Source organism: Penicillium maclennaniae, assembly GCF_028827695.1.
Source record: "Penicillium maclennaniae strain IBT 15551 chromosome Unknown utg000001l:1.0-3280838.0:1.0-3283122.0, whole genome shotgun sequence".
NCBI lineage: Eukaryota > Fungi > Ascomycota > Eurotiomycetes > Eurotiales > Aspergillaceae > Penicillium > Penicillium maclennaniae.
Window position 1 is genome coordinate 2267650 of NW_026623213.1, and position 14098 is coordinate 2281747.

The following is a 14098-nucleotide window of genomic DNA, read 5'->3' on the forward strand; positions in this document are numbered from 1 at the left end:
TCTTTGCCTCGCGTTCTGCGCCTGTAGTCCGCACTCGTTTCTTTCCCCACAACGAACGGTGAACCCTCCATCAATATATAAGGTTGAAGTGTCAACCCCATTAGTGTCTTGGCTTGAGAGCGTTTCAAGCCAAGTTCTTAACCTTTTGTTTTTACTCAATCCCATCAAGGGATACATTGCGTGAAGCAGTTCCAGAGCTTGAATAGGATTGAGACCGTGATTACACAAGTCAGGGAGTGCGTGTCTCAGTGGAGCCTACATAATCACATTTGTCATACTTAAAGCAACGGAAAGACCTGGATTCAGGGGCGCGCGCCTGATCGTGGTACGATGAGCTGCCTAATCGAGCGCGACATTTGTCGCGAAGCCGACAACGGCAGGTCCGCTGCGATGGGCCAGCCACTATCACCGATCCCTCGTAATATTCACTGATGTCAAGAGAACTACGGCCAGCAGGCTTTCTAGATAGCTCTTTGATTGGAGAATTATTGGGCACCCAGCTTCGGTCATGCTATGGTGCGGCTTTCTCGCATCTTTTGGCGACCGCATCCTTCCCCCCCCCCAAATCACTATTTTGGCGATGAGAGGTAATCCCTAACGAAAGAGCTTTTCCGTTCCTCGGGTTTTGTGACTGGTCTAGCGAGTCAGGCTTGACTCTGGCCTGTTTGCATTGTTTTGGAGGAGTGGAGTGGAGGTTTATTTGCAAGAGAAGAGCCGAACACATTTACTTCACGATATTGCCTGGTAGCCAGATAATAGCGCTGCGAAATATTGGCCACAATCACGTTCTTTTGGAAAAATTTCGACATCTGCCTCGCGTGTGTGCATCATCAATGCGTGGGATCTGTCGTTGCCGCTGCACCGGAGATTTATATAGTTCGATGAAACTGGAGAGGAAGGCTGGACCTGGCTGGAACCCACAGAGACTTGAGGTTGCCTCGGAGATCGACACGAGCTACTTAGATGACACTCGGCCACCTCACGAGGTGTAGATCTTCGGGCATGAGAGAGGTCGTATTTTCCTCGCTTTGCAGGTCGTACAAACCCCACAATTCCGCATTAAAAGCAGCAGAGACACGGAGATAGGGGCAGCCAGAAGCACCGTTGTATTACGCTCATGAGAAAAAGGATTTCGTTCGTGATACTTCTTTTATTTCGGGTTTGCCGTGGATATCGGTCTTTTTTTTCTGACCTGTAATGTCTGTAGTCGCCGATACGTGCATCACCGCGTTTTCTTATCGATAAGCCGATAAGCGAAAATTTTCGGAGATCGCGGCGAGATGTGAACTTCACGACCTTTTCATTAACGCCCATTCGACATGCCTGAGAAGGTGCACACTCATTTCGGTGACTCGGACGGCGAGTCATCTACCAGGGGGCCCAAGTCAACCTCAGATCTAGCGCCCGTTGAGGACGGCGTTCGGAAGAAGAGGCGCGGCAAGAAGCGCAAGCTCGATGAGGCTGCCAACAACCCCAATCCGCGCAACGGCGAACCAATTGAGGCCCCAAGGCCAACCCAAGAGCCTGCTTTGGTCGCTGAACCGGTGGTAAAAAAGCCTTTACTAGATCCCAAAGCCGAAGTAATCCAAGCTCCGTCGAACAAGACTCAAGTCGCAAAACACAAGCCCAAGCCTAAACCGAAGACCTTCACCGACACCAAGACGAACTTTGCTCCCCTCCGAGAAAAAGCCAGTGCGCTTTACGAACTCCGAAAGAAGCTCCCAATCTTCGGCCATGCCGATGAAATCCGCCAGAAGCTTCGCGAACAAGATGTCATGCTGCTGGTCGGTGAGACCGGTAGTGGAAAGAGTACGCAGATCCCGCAATTCCTGGTGAACGAATTCTGGTGCCGACCGATGCCCGTGCAAATAACCCAAGAGGATGGTTCCACGAAATCTGCTACCGTGGGTGGATGTATCGCGATTACACAGCCACGTCGAGTCGCTGCTATCACGCTGGCTCGACGTGTCGCCGAGGAAATGGGTACACCCTCGGCTCGTCATCTCCAGCGAGCAGGGTCGGCTACTCAGTTCGATTCGATACATCTGTCTCGCCTAGCACTCGTGTCAAGTTCTTGACAGAGGGAATGCTGTTGCAGGAAATGTTGCATGATCCTTGGTTGACCAAGTATAGCGCCATCGTGGTTGATGAGGTTCATGAGCGTGGTATCAACGTTGATTTGACCGTTGGTTTCCTGCGCAACTTGGTTTCTGGGAACAAGGAGGGTCGCGGCGGTGTGCCTCTCAAGGTCGTGGTCATGAGTGCTACAGCGGATATGGAGAGTCTGATGGGATTTTTCCAAGAGGGATTTAAGATGCAAGTTCAAGAGCAAAAGCGCATTTCTAATGGAGATGCTAGCGAGAAGGAGAAGGCAGAGCCCGTCAAGGAGATCACGGCCTGTCATATCAAAGGCCGACAGTTCCCCGTCAAAACTATTTACTCGCCTGAGCCTGTGCACGATTTTGTGGACGCAGCTCTCAAGGTCATCTTCCAAATCCACTACAAGGAGCCTATGCCCGGTGATATCCTGGTTTTCTTGACTGGTCAGGAGACCGTAGAAGCTTTGGAGAATCTGGTTAACGAGTACGCTACTGGGATGGATCCATCGTTACCTAAGATCCTGGTCCTGCCTTTGTTTGCGGCTTTGCCTCAAATCGCTCAGCAGCGCGTCTTCCAGCCAGCACCACCACGCACCCGCAAGATTATCCTGGCAACTAACATTGCTGAAACATCCGTGACAGTCACTGGCGTGCGCTATGTGGTGGACTGCGGCAAGGCAAAGGTCAAGCAATTCCGCACGCGCCTCGGTCTCAGACTCCCTGCTTGTCAAGCCTATTTCCAAGTCCGCTGCTATCCAGCGAAAGGGTCGTGCAGGTCGTGAGGCAGCCGGACAATGTTTCCGTCTATACACCGAGAAGGATTACCTGGCTCTGGACGAGACAAATACTCCCGAGATCCTCCGATGCGATCTGAGCCAGGCCCTTTTGAACATGAAAGCACGTGGTGTGGATGATATTGTCAAATTTCCATTCTTGACGCGTCCACCGCGTGAGGCCCTAGAGAAAGCCTTGCTTCAGCTTCTCAATATCGATGCGTTGGAAGATTCGGGCAAGATTAGCACTGTTGGCCAGCAAATTGCCAAGCTCCCTCTCACACCCACGCTTGGACGAGTCCTATTAGCGGCTTCGGAAAATGGCCATGATGTTTTGCTCGATGTGATCGATATCATCTCGTGTCTCAGCGTTGAGAATATCTTCCTCAACACCACGTCGGAAGAAAAGAAGGAAGCGGCCGAATCGGCTCGACGAGATCTGTATCGACGGGAGGGCGATCATCTGACAATGTTATCAACGGTACGAGCGTATGCGTCCGAGAATGCCGACCGCAAGGCATGGGCTGAGCGACACCTGGTCTCGCATCGTGCGATGCAGGCAGTCATGGTATGTCTATTCTATTTTCCCTCCTGGAGAAGTGAAGCTCGATCTAACGCACCACTCTTAGGATGTCCGCAAACAACTCCGGAATCAGTGCCGCCAGGCCAAATTACTCCCTCGAGATGACGGACGGGAGCATACGTCTGATCCTTCACCGATCCTTATCCTGCAGAGCTTCCTGTGTGGATTTGCGACCAATACCGCCCGCCTGGTGCCAGATGGAAGCTATCGCACGGTGGTTGGCAACCAGACGGTAGCTATCCACCCGTCGAGTGTGCTTTATGGCAAGAAAGTGGAGGCGATCATGTACAATGAGTTCGTCTTCACGAATCGTAGCTATGCACGCGGGGTTAGTGCGGTGCAGATGGATTGGGTCGGTGAGGCGCTGGCCGGTTAAATTCTCCCGAATTTCTTTTCTGTTGACCTTGGTATATATACCCCTGAATGATCACATTATACGAAGAAAGATATACTACAACCAGGCCTGAGTATCACGTCGAGTAGGATATAGATACCGTGGCACTATCAACTACGGTGTGGGTGTACACGGTGATCAAATGTGATCACCGCATCCTTACATCCGCCATCCGCCAGCAAGGAGCGGAAATCTGTCGATCCCTTTCGCCACAGCCTCCACGTCAGACTTTGGAGTATCGTAAAAGAAAAACAGGGGAAAACAGGGGAAAACAGGGGAGATGTTGGGCAATCACACGCGAGCTGTCACATCGGCCTGTCGCACCTGACGACGACTTGCTCCGTATTATCTTGATTTCTTGATTTCTTGATTTCTTGATTTCTGCGGTGTTGATTAGATTGAATTTCTCCCTTGACCTGGTTTGTTATCGGTTCACGCATTTATCCCGATCGAGGGCTGTTTACACGGTCGTGTGGTCCGATACCGCCAGTTGCATCATCCGGAACTCCACTTCTTATCACTTATCTACGCATCATCAACCCGAGCTTGAAAGACGCCCAGTCCATCTGTATTGTTTCTCCCCTTACTATCATCACTCTATTGAAACATTCCTTTCAGGTGCTGCCGGGTCTTCAACTGACCCGCCATACCTGGCCGCATCGGCGGTCTCCTTTCGTGGGACAGAACCAACTTCGTGTCGAACCGCTTATCGGGGTTGCGTGTGCACCCTATCCCACTATGGCCTTTCGTGCACCAGCGCAAGCTCCTCGCCGTAGAACCTCGTACTCGGCCTCGCAAAGACCTCCCTCGATCCAAATACCTGGATCTCCCACCGAGCAGCCCGAGGAAGATACCGCACAATGGGTCCTGTTCTCCCCGACCGCCCCAACGCACACGACCTCGACAGACCGCACTGCAGGAGCCTCACGACTGAGCGACTTTGGTTCCTTTGGCACTGCAACCCGCTCTGCCGCTGGACCAGAGGGCGAAGTGGACGACGAGGAAGCTCTGGATGATCAGTATGATGAAGATGGTACCGAGTTGGATAGCCTGGACGATGGTCTCCATGCGTTTCGCGCCCCATCGTTCTCCCCTGCGTCCCCCACTAGGTTGGACCAAGGGCCGCCGGCGATGCTGCCAGCACATGATGGCTTAGGAAGCTTTCAAGCTTCCAGTCAACAGATTCAAGACCAGCTCTGGCAACATGAGCAATACAATCCCCAACGGCGACCGTATGGCTACTCCCAACATCGCCGTCATTCAAGTGTCCAGCGACACTTAAATACGGTGGATGAGGGCGAGACGAACGTCGAAAGAGATCGGTGGCAGCGAATCGAGCAATGGAGAATGGACCAAAGCCGGGCGTTGATGCAGGAAATCGAACGCGAGACCCAAAGGAGGAGATCCACTCGTGGAAGCCAGTCAACTGTTCCACGCTCTATCGATTATCTTTCCCGGTCAATGTCACAGATCCTCTTTCAGAAGAGGAACATCCACCGGAGAGCGAGGTGGAAATTGACAAATCGTTCTGGCAACGCATAACGCGAAAAGTCATTCGCGATCTGATCGGTATCGACGAGAACTTGCTGTCCGTTATCTTCGGCGAGTCTTTGCCGCTGGAAGCAGACACTCCCGAGAAGGACACCGAAGACCTGAGTATAGAATCTGTGCTGGCGCGGGAACCAGAGGCGGAAAATGGGGAGCCGCCTCTGTGGCAGTCTCGCGTCCTTCAACGGATTGCCCACGAATTGGGAATTCTGGTTCATCAGCTCTGCGAGCACCCAGGTGCATTCACCACCTATTACCAGATGACCAAGGACATTTCGAGCGAGTATGCAGGCATGTCGCTCAATCGGCTGGCTGAGAGCAATATCTTGCAGAACTCCGAGTCTACCGCCCAACCCTCTGCAAATACAACGGCAGACTCCATGCCATCTCCACACTTCATGCCCACGCTCCGTGACCCAAACCGCGAACATGAAGCACAATGGGGCATTGAAGAAAATGAGTTTCCCGGCCCTGATTCAGTCTCCGAGTCTACTCGTGTCCAACAAGAACAGGAATACTGGGAACATGGCCTAGACGTCATGATGGTCTTCCGCTACCTACGTACGCGCTTCAGTCGCCGTGGGTACATGTCCAACGACAAATTCACCTCAAGCCCTTCACCGCGCCATACTCAAGATCCCTCTCGGCGAGCGGCTATCATCCGTCAGCATCACCCACTCGTCGCCCGCGCACACTCCCGCTCCCAAACACAGTCTCGCCGCGCATCCCATGTCTCCGGTCCTGTCGGCGTGTCGTCACCTCTAGTTCGGCCCCATCTCCGCCGTCCCAGTTCCAGCTGTGCGAGCCAAAGCAAGCTGTCAGCTATCTCTAGCCGTCGTACGCTGACGGGATCCAGCAGGAACTACTGGGACATCGGCGGCAGTGTGGGGAGCAATAGTGCCATTGGCGTTGGTGGCGGAGCTGGGCTTGGCGCTTGGGGTGAGGCCTGATTATTTACGTGTCTATACGAATCGTTCTGGAGTCAATGGGTTGCACATATATAATGAAGAAGAAAGAAACTACACATGTTGATGGTGGTGACGGGGTTCGTGGATTGCGCTTTCGGCTGGCCATGTTTCATTTCTCTCGGTTTGATCGGTGTCTTGGATATTACTCGGGATGCACATTGTTATTTGTCTCTACTCATCTACTGCCTATATCCATCTAAGCGGGAATTCATGGCAAAGAAAGCTACGTATATACCAGTAGTCATATGCCACGGCCGTTTGATAGAATTTATGGATAAAATTAAGCACTGAGGCTAGGTTAAAAATCTAGTAGCTTTCAATATAAGGAAAAGCAAGAAAGTTGTACACCATTATTGCTATCATCTTGAAGAAGCTAGGAACTTCAGTTCAAAGATGTGTGAGCACTCACACAGAACTGCCGGCCCTGGAATTGGTACCTTTTAAAAGAAAGGAAAGATAATGACCAAGCAGCTTGCAAAAACAACACGAGTCCAGGATCAACTGAGTTCATAAAGATTTCGAGAATCAACTCTACTGAATAAAAACAAACTACGTCGATGTCTAGACGTAGAAAAGAACAGTTCCGCAGATAAATCACTAATTAACCGCTGCTCCCCAATCTAGATTGCCTTCAAAGATCGGCTAGGCCTTGTTTTCAGGAATGTTCTCATCGAAATCGAACCGGTCTGGAACTTCCAGTCCAACCCCAAGGTGGGGTCTCACCAGGAGCATAGAGACACCATCACGATACAGCCAAGGATCCTCAGTCTGACGCTCCCACGCTTCAATAGCAGTCCGCATCTCATTCAGAACAAGCTGATACTCGGGGTCTGCAGCCAAGTTTATGACTCAATTGGGATCTGCCTGGATATCATATAACTCTTCAGCAGGGCGGAAGAAATAATCCTGTAGAGGACGGGAATCAATCATCTTGGGGCTAGCCTCTGAATTCCGAATCTCCTCCCACGTTAGAGAGCCGGCGATGCCAGCGGCCAAGGGGAATCCAGTCTCCAAGCAATATTGCACTGATATTTGAAGCGGTGATTACGCATGAAGCGTGTTGGCCAGTAATTGGCGATTTCGTGGAAGGTGTGTGAGCTGAATACGCGATCCCAGGCGTCTAGCTGTCTTGATTCACATAAATTGGGAAGAAGAGAGCGCCCCGTGAGAGAGAGATGTTCGGGTCGTGGGTGCTTGGCCCAGTCGAGGAGCGTGGGCAGTATATCCACGTGAGAGATTATGTTTGAGTTGATCACACCAGGCTCGGTGCCCGGGCACTTGATGAGGAGCGGAAGACAGACGCCTGCGTCGTAGAGAGTTGTCTTGGAGTTGATGAAGGGAGGACCGTTTTCACTCATGAAGATGACCTGGGTCTCGTCACTCATTCCGCTGTTCTTCAATCCTTCTAGGACCATTCCGATGCCCTGGTCGTGTCGGGAAATTGACTGGTATTATTCAGAGAATTCGAATCGTACACCAGGAAGATCGTTGACAAGGGGCTCGATCTGGACGTCTTTGGACTTGTGTTCGATTTTCTTCACACGCTAGTCGTCCCTTTCAGTATTTCCAAAACCAGAACGAGTAAGGTCGCGTTGGAGATCGATAAATCCAATGGTCAAGAAGAATGGCTGGTCCGTAGACTTGGAACTATCAAAGAAAGCCTCTGCTTGATCCACCACTGAAGCAACATCGCGACTATCGCTCTCGGCACACATGTCCCAAGGATAGACCTGAGAAGGACCAACTTGCACCTTACCGATCAAACCAGTGTAATAGCCATGCTGAGAGAATAGTGCAGATACAGTCTGAACACGATCATAGGTGGTGAAATGGTGACGTCCGTTGTGTCAACCATACTGTCCGTTATGGTGAGTGTGAAGCCCAATATAAATGACTGATCGACTGCCACTGCAAGATGCGGTACTTGAGAAATCTTGATCTAATCTGGTGCCCTCAGCAGCGAGCTGATCCAGGCGAGGTGTTTGGATCTGGGTCTTTCCGTAGCAGCCCAGTTGTTTGCCTAGATCATCCGCGATCATCAAAAGAATGTTCTTCTTCGTCAAAATGAGACTTCTGTGGAGATTCTAACAATATTTTGGAATCAAGTTCTTCGTATACTTATGCTCGATCCGCCACGGGTCTCGGCTATCGTGAAGGCGCGCGGGGAAATATCATCGCATCTCGCCTCGGGTGTCGCCTTTTCCATTGTGGGTGATAGAGACTGATCAGCTGTTTGCACATCATTTCCGATTTTTTCTGGTAATTTTGGAAATTGCAGAATCTTTCAGGAGAGAACAGATGTCATAATCCTTCCAAAGTTGACGTTTGTGTATCTTCTGATTCATGCAGCCAGATAAGGAAGACAATGCGATTTGTTCTGACTGCGGGAATAGGACTTCTCCTCTCAGACTCTTCTGGAACTCATTGAGATAAATGCTCGAAAAGAATAATGAAAGATAGGAGTATGATAGGGGGACGTCCAGAAAGATGGAGAGAAGGGTCTGAAGAATCAAGTGGAGAGGTCCCCCTCGTGAAAATATCGTCTTCGTCCAAATATGCCTCTGGATTAAACACAAGCATTGAAAGAAAGATGAGAGGCTCGGCAGAAGTTTCGTATGAATGCAATGTATAAATTTATGCTCATTGGCTTCGGTTGACACATCGAGGCTCGGATGTCCGCACGTGCGCATCAACTTTACCGATCCTGATGTCCTCCTGGACCCACCCGATATCAGCCGCGAGCCGACTGGGCACTTGTCTGGCCTTGAAAGCCCAGACACTCTGTTTATCGAAGATCTCATCAGTCTCCTCCAACGACTTGCCAACGGTTTCCTGGAAAAGGAAGAACACATGGATAGCGGCAACAAAACATAAGGTTCCAAAAACACAATACATCTGCGCAATGTTAGGGCTGCACTAAGAGGACAATTGAAAGGATGAGCTCACTCTCCACTGGATGTCCCTGAATCCAGGAGGCGTAAAGAATGTCAGGGCGAAGTTGCAACTCCAGTTGAAGGATGTTGCCAGGGACACTGCCTTGCTTCGGATGTACAGTGGAATGATCTCAGGGGGTAGGCCCTTCAAGAACAGTCAACAACATTGAGACATGGATAGAGGACTTGAGAACTTTTTACCAGCCAAGCGGCCCCCAAGTCGGTGCATATGTCGCGATGAAGAGATAAGAACATGCAATGAGGACCTTCGATGCTTGAGGATTGGTGACCTTCCATGTCACCGTGGGAGAACCTTCAAGACCACCTGGAACAGGATTTCCGTAGGTAGCCATGAGACCTGCTTGAATGAATTGGAAAACACCCATTCCTAGCGCTCCGAGGATAAAGAGTTCGCGCCGAGGAAGGCGGTCGATGAATATCAGTGCAGGAAGAGTCATGACCACATTAATGACATACCGGATGGAAGCGGAGATAAGTGTGCTGTTGCCAGTCAAGCCAGCCATCTGAGATGAATTAGTCCGCGTCGGTATCTTATCTGATATCTTCAACCACTTACCTGGAAAATGTAGACAATATAGTACATCATAGCGTTGGTTCCGGTCATTTGAGCCCAAATATGCGTGAAGACAGCGCAATGGACACGACCAATATTGCGAGAATTGAAAAGCTCGAGCCATGACAGGCTTTGATATTGCCGTTCCTGCCTTGACCACAGTGTCAGTGTCACCCACATGCATAGTCCAGATGAGGTCATGCGTTGAACTTACCCAATTTTGTCGCTGATCTCCTGGGTTTGAGTGACTACAATGGGGGCGTGTCGATTTCCCTGGGCGTGAAGCCGTGCAAGAACTTCGATGGCCTCCTCCATCTATTCTTTGAAGCGAGCCAGCGAGGCGAGCGGGGCATGACCGGTAGATATGACAGGAAATTGATTGCAGGGATCATCTGAAAACCCCAGGGAAGACGGAACGAAGCATTACCCCCGATGAACGAAGCTCCATAGCTGATAAAATACATAATCAGGATCTATCGTAGCGTCAGTGGCGATCTAATTACTTAGGGTAAGCAAGCTGTCCGCGTACACCCCAGGTAATCATCCATTGCTGCAGGGAAAGGAGGCGGCCGCGTTGATGGGGCAAGCTTATCTCGGCGATGAGGATTGGCCTAGCAGACGAGTATCGTTAGAATCGCCCACCGACGTTGGCGTGGCTTCCATACCCTTGACTGGTTAACATGCCGACAGCGAATCCATTGAGAATTCGTGAGACAATCAGCATCGCGACATTTTGCACAGCGCACATCAAAGTCGATCCAATCAACCAAATGATGCATGCTATGAAAAGCGAATCTCGACGACCGAACCGGTCACTAGTCCAAGAGGAGAAGAGCGATCCAAAAAGGGAGCCACCCGCCATACTGGCAGTGATACCACCTTGAAGGACAGCATCGGGCCCATTAAAGTAATTTTTATATTGATCCGTACCAATGATCGCGGACATACTCGACACGTCGAAGCCCTCGATCAGGCCGCCGAGGGTTGTCAACTCGCTGACGAGGTACACATTGCTGAGACCAGGCAGCTTTGCCATAGCGACACGAATTGACAGGCTCTGAAAGCAGGAGAAAGAGGGCAGTAAGCTACCTGATCGCAATCTTCAGGATCTGGGGCCCCGGATTTTCATGTCAGCTCCACTCGTTCAGGGTTGTGAACATGCACACCAATCAATCGTGCGGCTCAAGTAGGCGAGATCCGGGAAGTAGCGACAGCCGTGGGGTGACTTTTGAAATTATGATTCGTCAATGAGGAAGTAGTGCCATCTGCAGCTTGAAACCCCAAACAGCAATATCTGGAGAGCATGGAGCCCTTCGGACAGGAGTTGTGAAGTCTGATCAGTGCGTGGTGACAAGAATAGACTGGTTCTGCCACGGGCCACCGCTGCCGTGTGCCGCTATGCGAGAGCAGCACACTTTCCACTCTGACTTTGGTCGGCATCCGGCGTCATGTCGTGGAATGGAGATGACAGTCAGCTTGTGTCCAGACCAGGCCATGTGTCTGGTCTAAAGAGGTCCCGGTCAGGTTAGATTGACACGCGTGGCTCTTCCATTTGTGCAATCCAAAACTGACTATCAAATTAAGGCTGTATTCTTTGCCGAGCGAGGAAAGTCAAATGTGACGAAACATGGCCAGTATGCATGCATTGCGAGCGTCTCAGATTAGACTGTCCAGGCCCTCCCGGACAGGATTCAGCTACACGCCGAAGTCCTCGTACACCAAGTGATCGTAACGCGGGATTCACTCAGGCAGGTACTCTACGCCAGCGAGTATCCAAATCTTGCCAGCCATGCCGTGTTGCAAAGTCGAGGTGTTCCGGGGGGCCAACTTGTTCTCGTTGCTCCAGAAAAGGTGTGAAGTGTGTTTACATTGTAGAACAAAGGCAAGAGAGAAGAAAGTCCCCAAGGCGCACCAGTCCTTCCAGTGATGTCAAGCTCGGCATTCCAACCAGCAGATCTTCGGAAGAATCTCAACAGGCCGCGTTGTCCCCATATCTTGGAAGTCTACCGAGCTCGGTTTCATGGCTTCATGCTCTTGAGCTACCAAGAGGAGAGAGACTTTGGATGTTGGTTGAGGAGTATTTTGCCCACATCCACCCCTGCGATGTTTTGGCTTTGTGCATAAACCGTCTTTCATGCAACAGCTGGATCAAAATCTAGAGAGATATCGCAATAGTGAATCACTTCTCCATGTGATATGCGCGTTAGGAGCGAAGTACATCATGTGGTCCGATTCCAAAAGCTACGCTGACAGCTATGTAGGTTTGTTGCTCTTGACTATTCTTCTCAATTATCTTCCGAGGCGACATTGATGGCCGGAACCAGTGGGCCAAGATTGCAAAGGCGCGCATATTTCGTGGAGTTGGATGATCTGTCCATGGAAAAGTTAATGGTACGACATCCCTTTGAATGAGAACATGAGACAAAGTATCAAACTGACAAGTCGTTGACTATTGAAGGCCGCAAGTCTTCTTCACGATCACGATCTTCGAATCGGAAGCTATGCAAGTGCTTTTATTTTAAGCGGAATCACTGCCAGAATGTCACAAGCATTGCAGTTGAACCTGGAAAAATCCGCCGATGTGCTTTGTGCCAAATCCGAATCATCCTCGATCGATAATGAAGCCAGACGAAGGTCAATGTGGAGCTGCTATGTCATGGACAGCTGGGTTGGAAGTGGTGTCAATCAGCTTACATTGCTAGAGGATAGGGATCTTAAAATTCAGCTTCCCTGCCACAGTCATAACTTCTCGTTGGGTGTTCCCTGCATAACGGAGACTCTCGATGAAGGGAAGGTGCTCGGCTTTATATCCAAAGACGAGATTCCGCCCTTTCCTGCTCAGAATATGGGGATAGAAGCCTATTTTATCCGCCTTGTGAGTAGCAGGAAGAAAGTACTACGGTGTGTAATTTTCCGAGGCTCCTGTTGATAATCGTCTGACTCGCGAGCAGTTACGTCAAGCAGTTAGATACTTCAAAACCGCCTTGGCAATCGGATTCAGAGTTCATTCAGCTGACCATGGAATTCGATCATTGGAGACACACTCTCCCACAAAGCCTCATGTGGAGTCCCGGTAACATCTATGCTCATAAAGAATCATCTCAGCTTGGTGCCTTGACGCTGCTCTGGTGCACCTATTACCAGACACTGGTGGATCTTTACCGCATTGGAATGCCGGTATTGTTTCGCATCCAAAAAATAATCACTCTTCCTCCAGACCAAAAAGAGTTCCTTGAGAATTGTCGAAGAGCCTGCTTTCGAAATGCTCGCGAAGTCTCGAGTATCATTTGCGAAGCTCTGAAGCATGGGATCAAAATTTTGGCAGACACATGGCTGTGCATCATTACTCATGACAGCACTAGGGTCATGCTGCACTTTCTGAATTCACATACGCATTCATCGCAGGGATTGAGTCAGAATGAAGTTGATGCGACAATTGATTTGGTGCAGAAGAATCTGGAAGCACTACATCAGATGAGAGCAATTGTCGCCACAGCCGAACATTGTTATCTCTCTGTCATAAAGATGATGGCAGCCGCAGGCATTCAACATGAGATGCCCTGTGAAACAGCAGTGAACGCGAGGCTTCCTCATGAAAGGGAAGAATTGAATCCAACTCCAGGATCCCCCGTTCAAGAATCCCCTGAAAATGTACTCAACCCACTCGCGATTCACCGTATGGCACGAACTGCACTTCATGAAAAGACTAAAAAATCTGCCTCTGATTGATCCTCAACAAATACCCCAAACTCTGCAATCACAGCACGTGCTTCTACTCGGGCAGTTGAGGGTAACCCACGAAGGATTCATCAAGACCAGCAACATCGAAACACCTCTCTTCAAGGCCCTAATGGACTCCCTGGGACGGAGCTTTCCTATATTGCCCCAAATGGTGCAACGGGGAGGACACCATGCATGTCATCAAACGGCATGCTGCCGCTCGCTGCTTCGGGCTTATGGGACTCGGCAAATTTGGCGGCCATAGATATATTGGACAGTGGAATTGCTCCATGGACGGAAGAATATCTCACCGATGGCCAATCTGGAGTAGATCCATTCCTCTTCCCTTTCTAGTAGAAGCTTAATATATAATGTATATGACTTGTCAATTACCAATAGATGGAGTGAGATTGGTTTTTCTTGTACCATCGAGAAGAGTTGTAATCTAAAAATGGCATCTGAGATAAAGCTTGGAAACTCTGCCACCATGAGACAAAGACTGAGTC

The 14098-nt window shown here is 50.2% G+C and overlaps 6 protein-coding genes across 6 annotated transcripts; 3 read left to right on the forward strand and 3 right to left on the reverse strand.

The window, feature by feature from the left end:
• Window positions 1–1319: 1319 nt before the first annotated feature.
• N7477_000874 (putative ATP-dependent RNA helicase (Hrh1)) lies at window positions 1320–3831 on the forward strand (the record flags this gene model as incomplete). The annotated part of the gene is given in 4 exon segments (XM_056962537.1): window positions 1320–1998; window positions 2010–2782; window positions 2844–3440; window positions 3502–3831. The coding sequence occupies 4 exon segments, from the start codon at window positions 1320–1322 to the stop codon at window positions 3829–3831; spliced, it is 2379 nt and encodes a 792-aa protein (XP_056827540.1).
• Window positions 3832–4587: 756 nt separating this feature from the next.
• On the forward strand, window positions 4588–6347 carry N7477_000875 (uncharacterized protein; the record flags this gene model as incomplete). The annotated part of the gene is made up of 2 exons (XM_056962538.1): window positions 4588–5113; window positions 5224–6347. 2 exons carry the CDS (start codon window positions 4588–4590, stop codon window positions 6345–6347), a joined length of 1650 nt encoding a protein of 549 aa, XP_056827541.1.
• A 986-nt stretch (window positions 6348–7333) lies between these two features.
• N7477_000876 (uncharacterized protein) lies at window positions 7334–7780 on the reverse strand (the record flags this gene model as incomplete). The annotated part of the gene is made up of 1 exon (XM_056962539.1): window positions 7334–7780. One exon carries the CDS (start codon window positions 7778–7780, stop codon window positions 7334–7336), a length of 447 nt encoding a protein of 148 aa, XP_056827542.1.
• A 129-nt stretch (window positions 7781–7909) lies between these two features.
• On the reverse strand, window positions 7910–8145 carry N7477_000877 (Alkaline phosphatase-like alpha/beta/alpha; the record flags this gene model as incomplete). The annotated part of the gene is made up of 2 exons (XM_056962540.1): window positions 7910–8095; window positions 8131–8145. The coding sequence occupies 2 exons, from the start codon at window positions 8143–8145 to the stop codon at window positions 7910–7912; spliced, it is 201 nt and encodes a 66-aa protein (XP_056827543.1).
• An 860-nt stretch (window positions 8146–9005) lies between these two features.
• Window positions 9006–10908, reverse strand: N7477_000878 (uncharacterized protein; the record flags this gene model as incomplete). The annotated part of the gene is made up of 7 exons (XM_056962541.1): window positions 9006–9260; window positions 9312–9443; window positions 9565–9822; window positions 9876–10023; window positions 10087–10187; window positions 10402–10483; window positions 10538–10908. 7 exons carry the CDS (start codon window positions 10906–10908, stop codon window positions 9006–9008), a joined length of 1347 nt encoding a protein of 448 aa, XP_056827544.1.
• Window positions 10909–12006: 1098 nt separating this feature from the next.
• On the forward strand, window positions 12007–13946 carry N7477_000879 (fungal specific transcription factor domain-containing protein; the record flags this gene model as incomplete). Its single annotated transcript, XM_056962542.1, has 5 exons — window positions 12007–12129; window positions 12174–12263; window positions 12331–12777; window positions 12837–13548; window positions 13636–13946. 5 exons carry the CDS (start codon window positions 12007–12009, stop codon window positions 13944–13946), a joined length of 1683 nt encoding a protein of 560 aa, XP_056827545.1.
• Window positions 13947–14098: the final 152 nt, after the last annotated feature.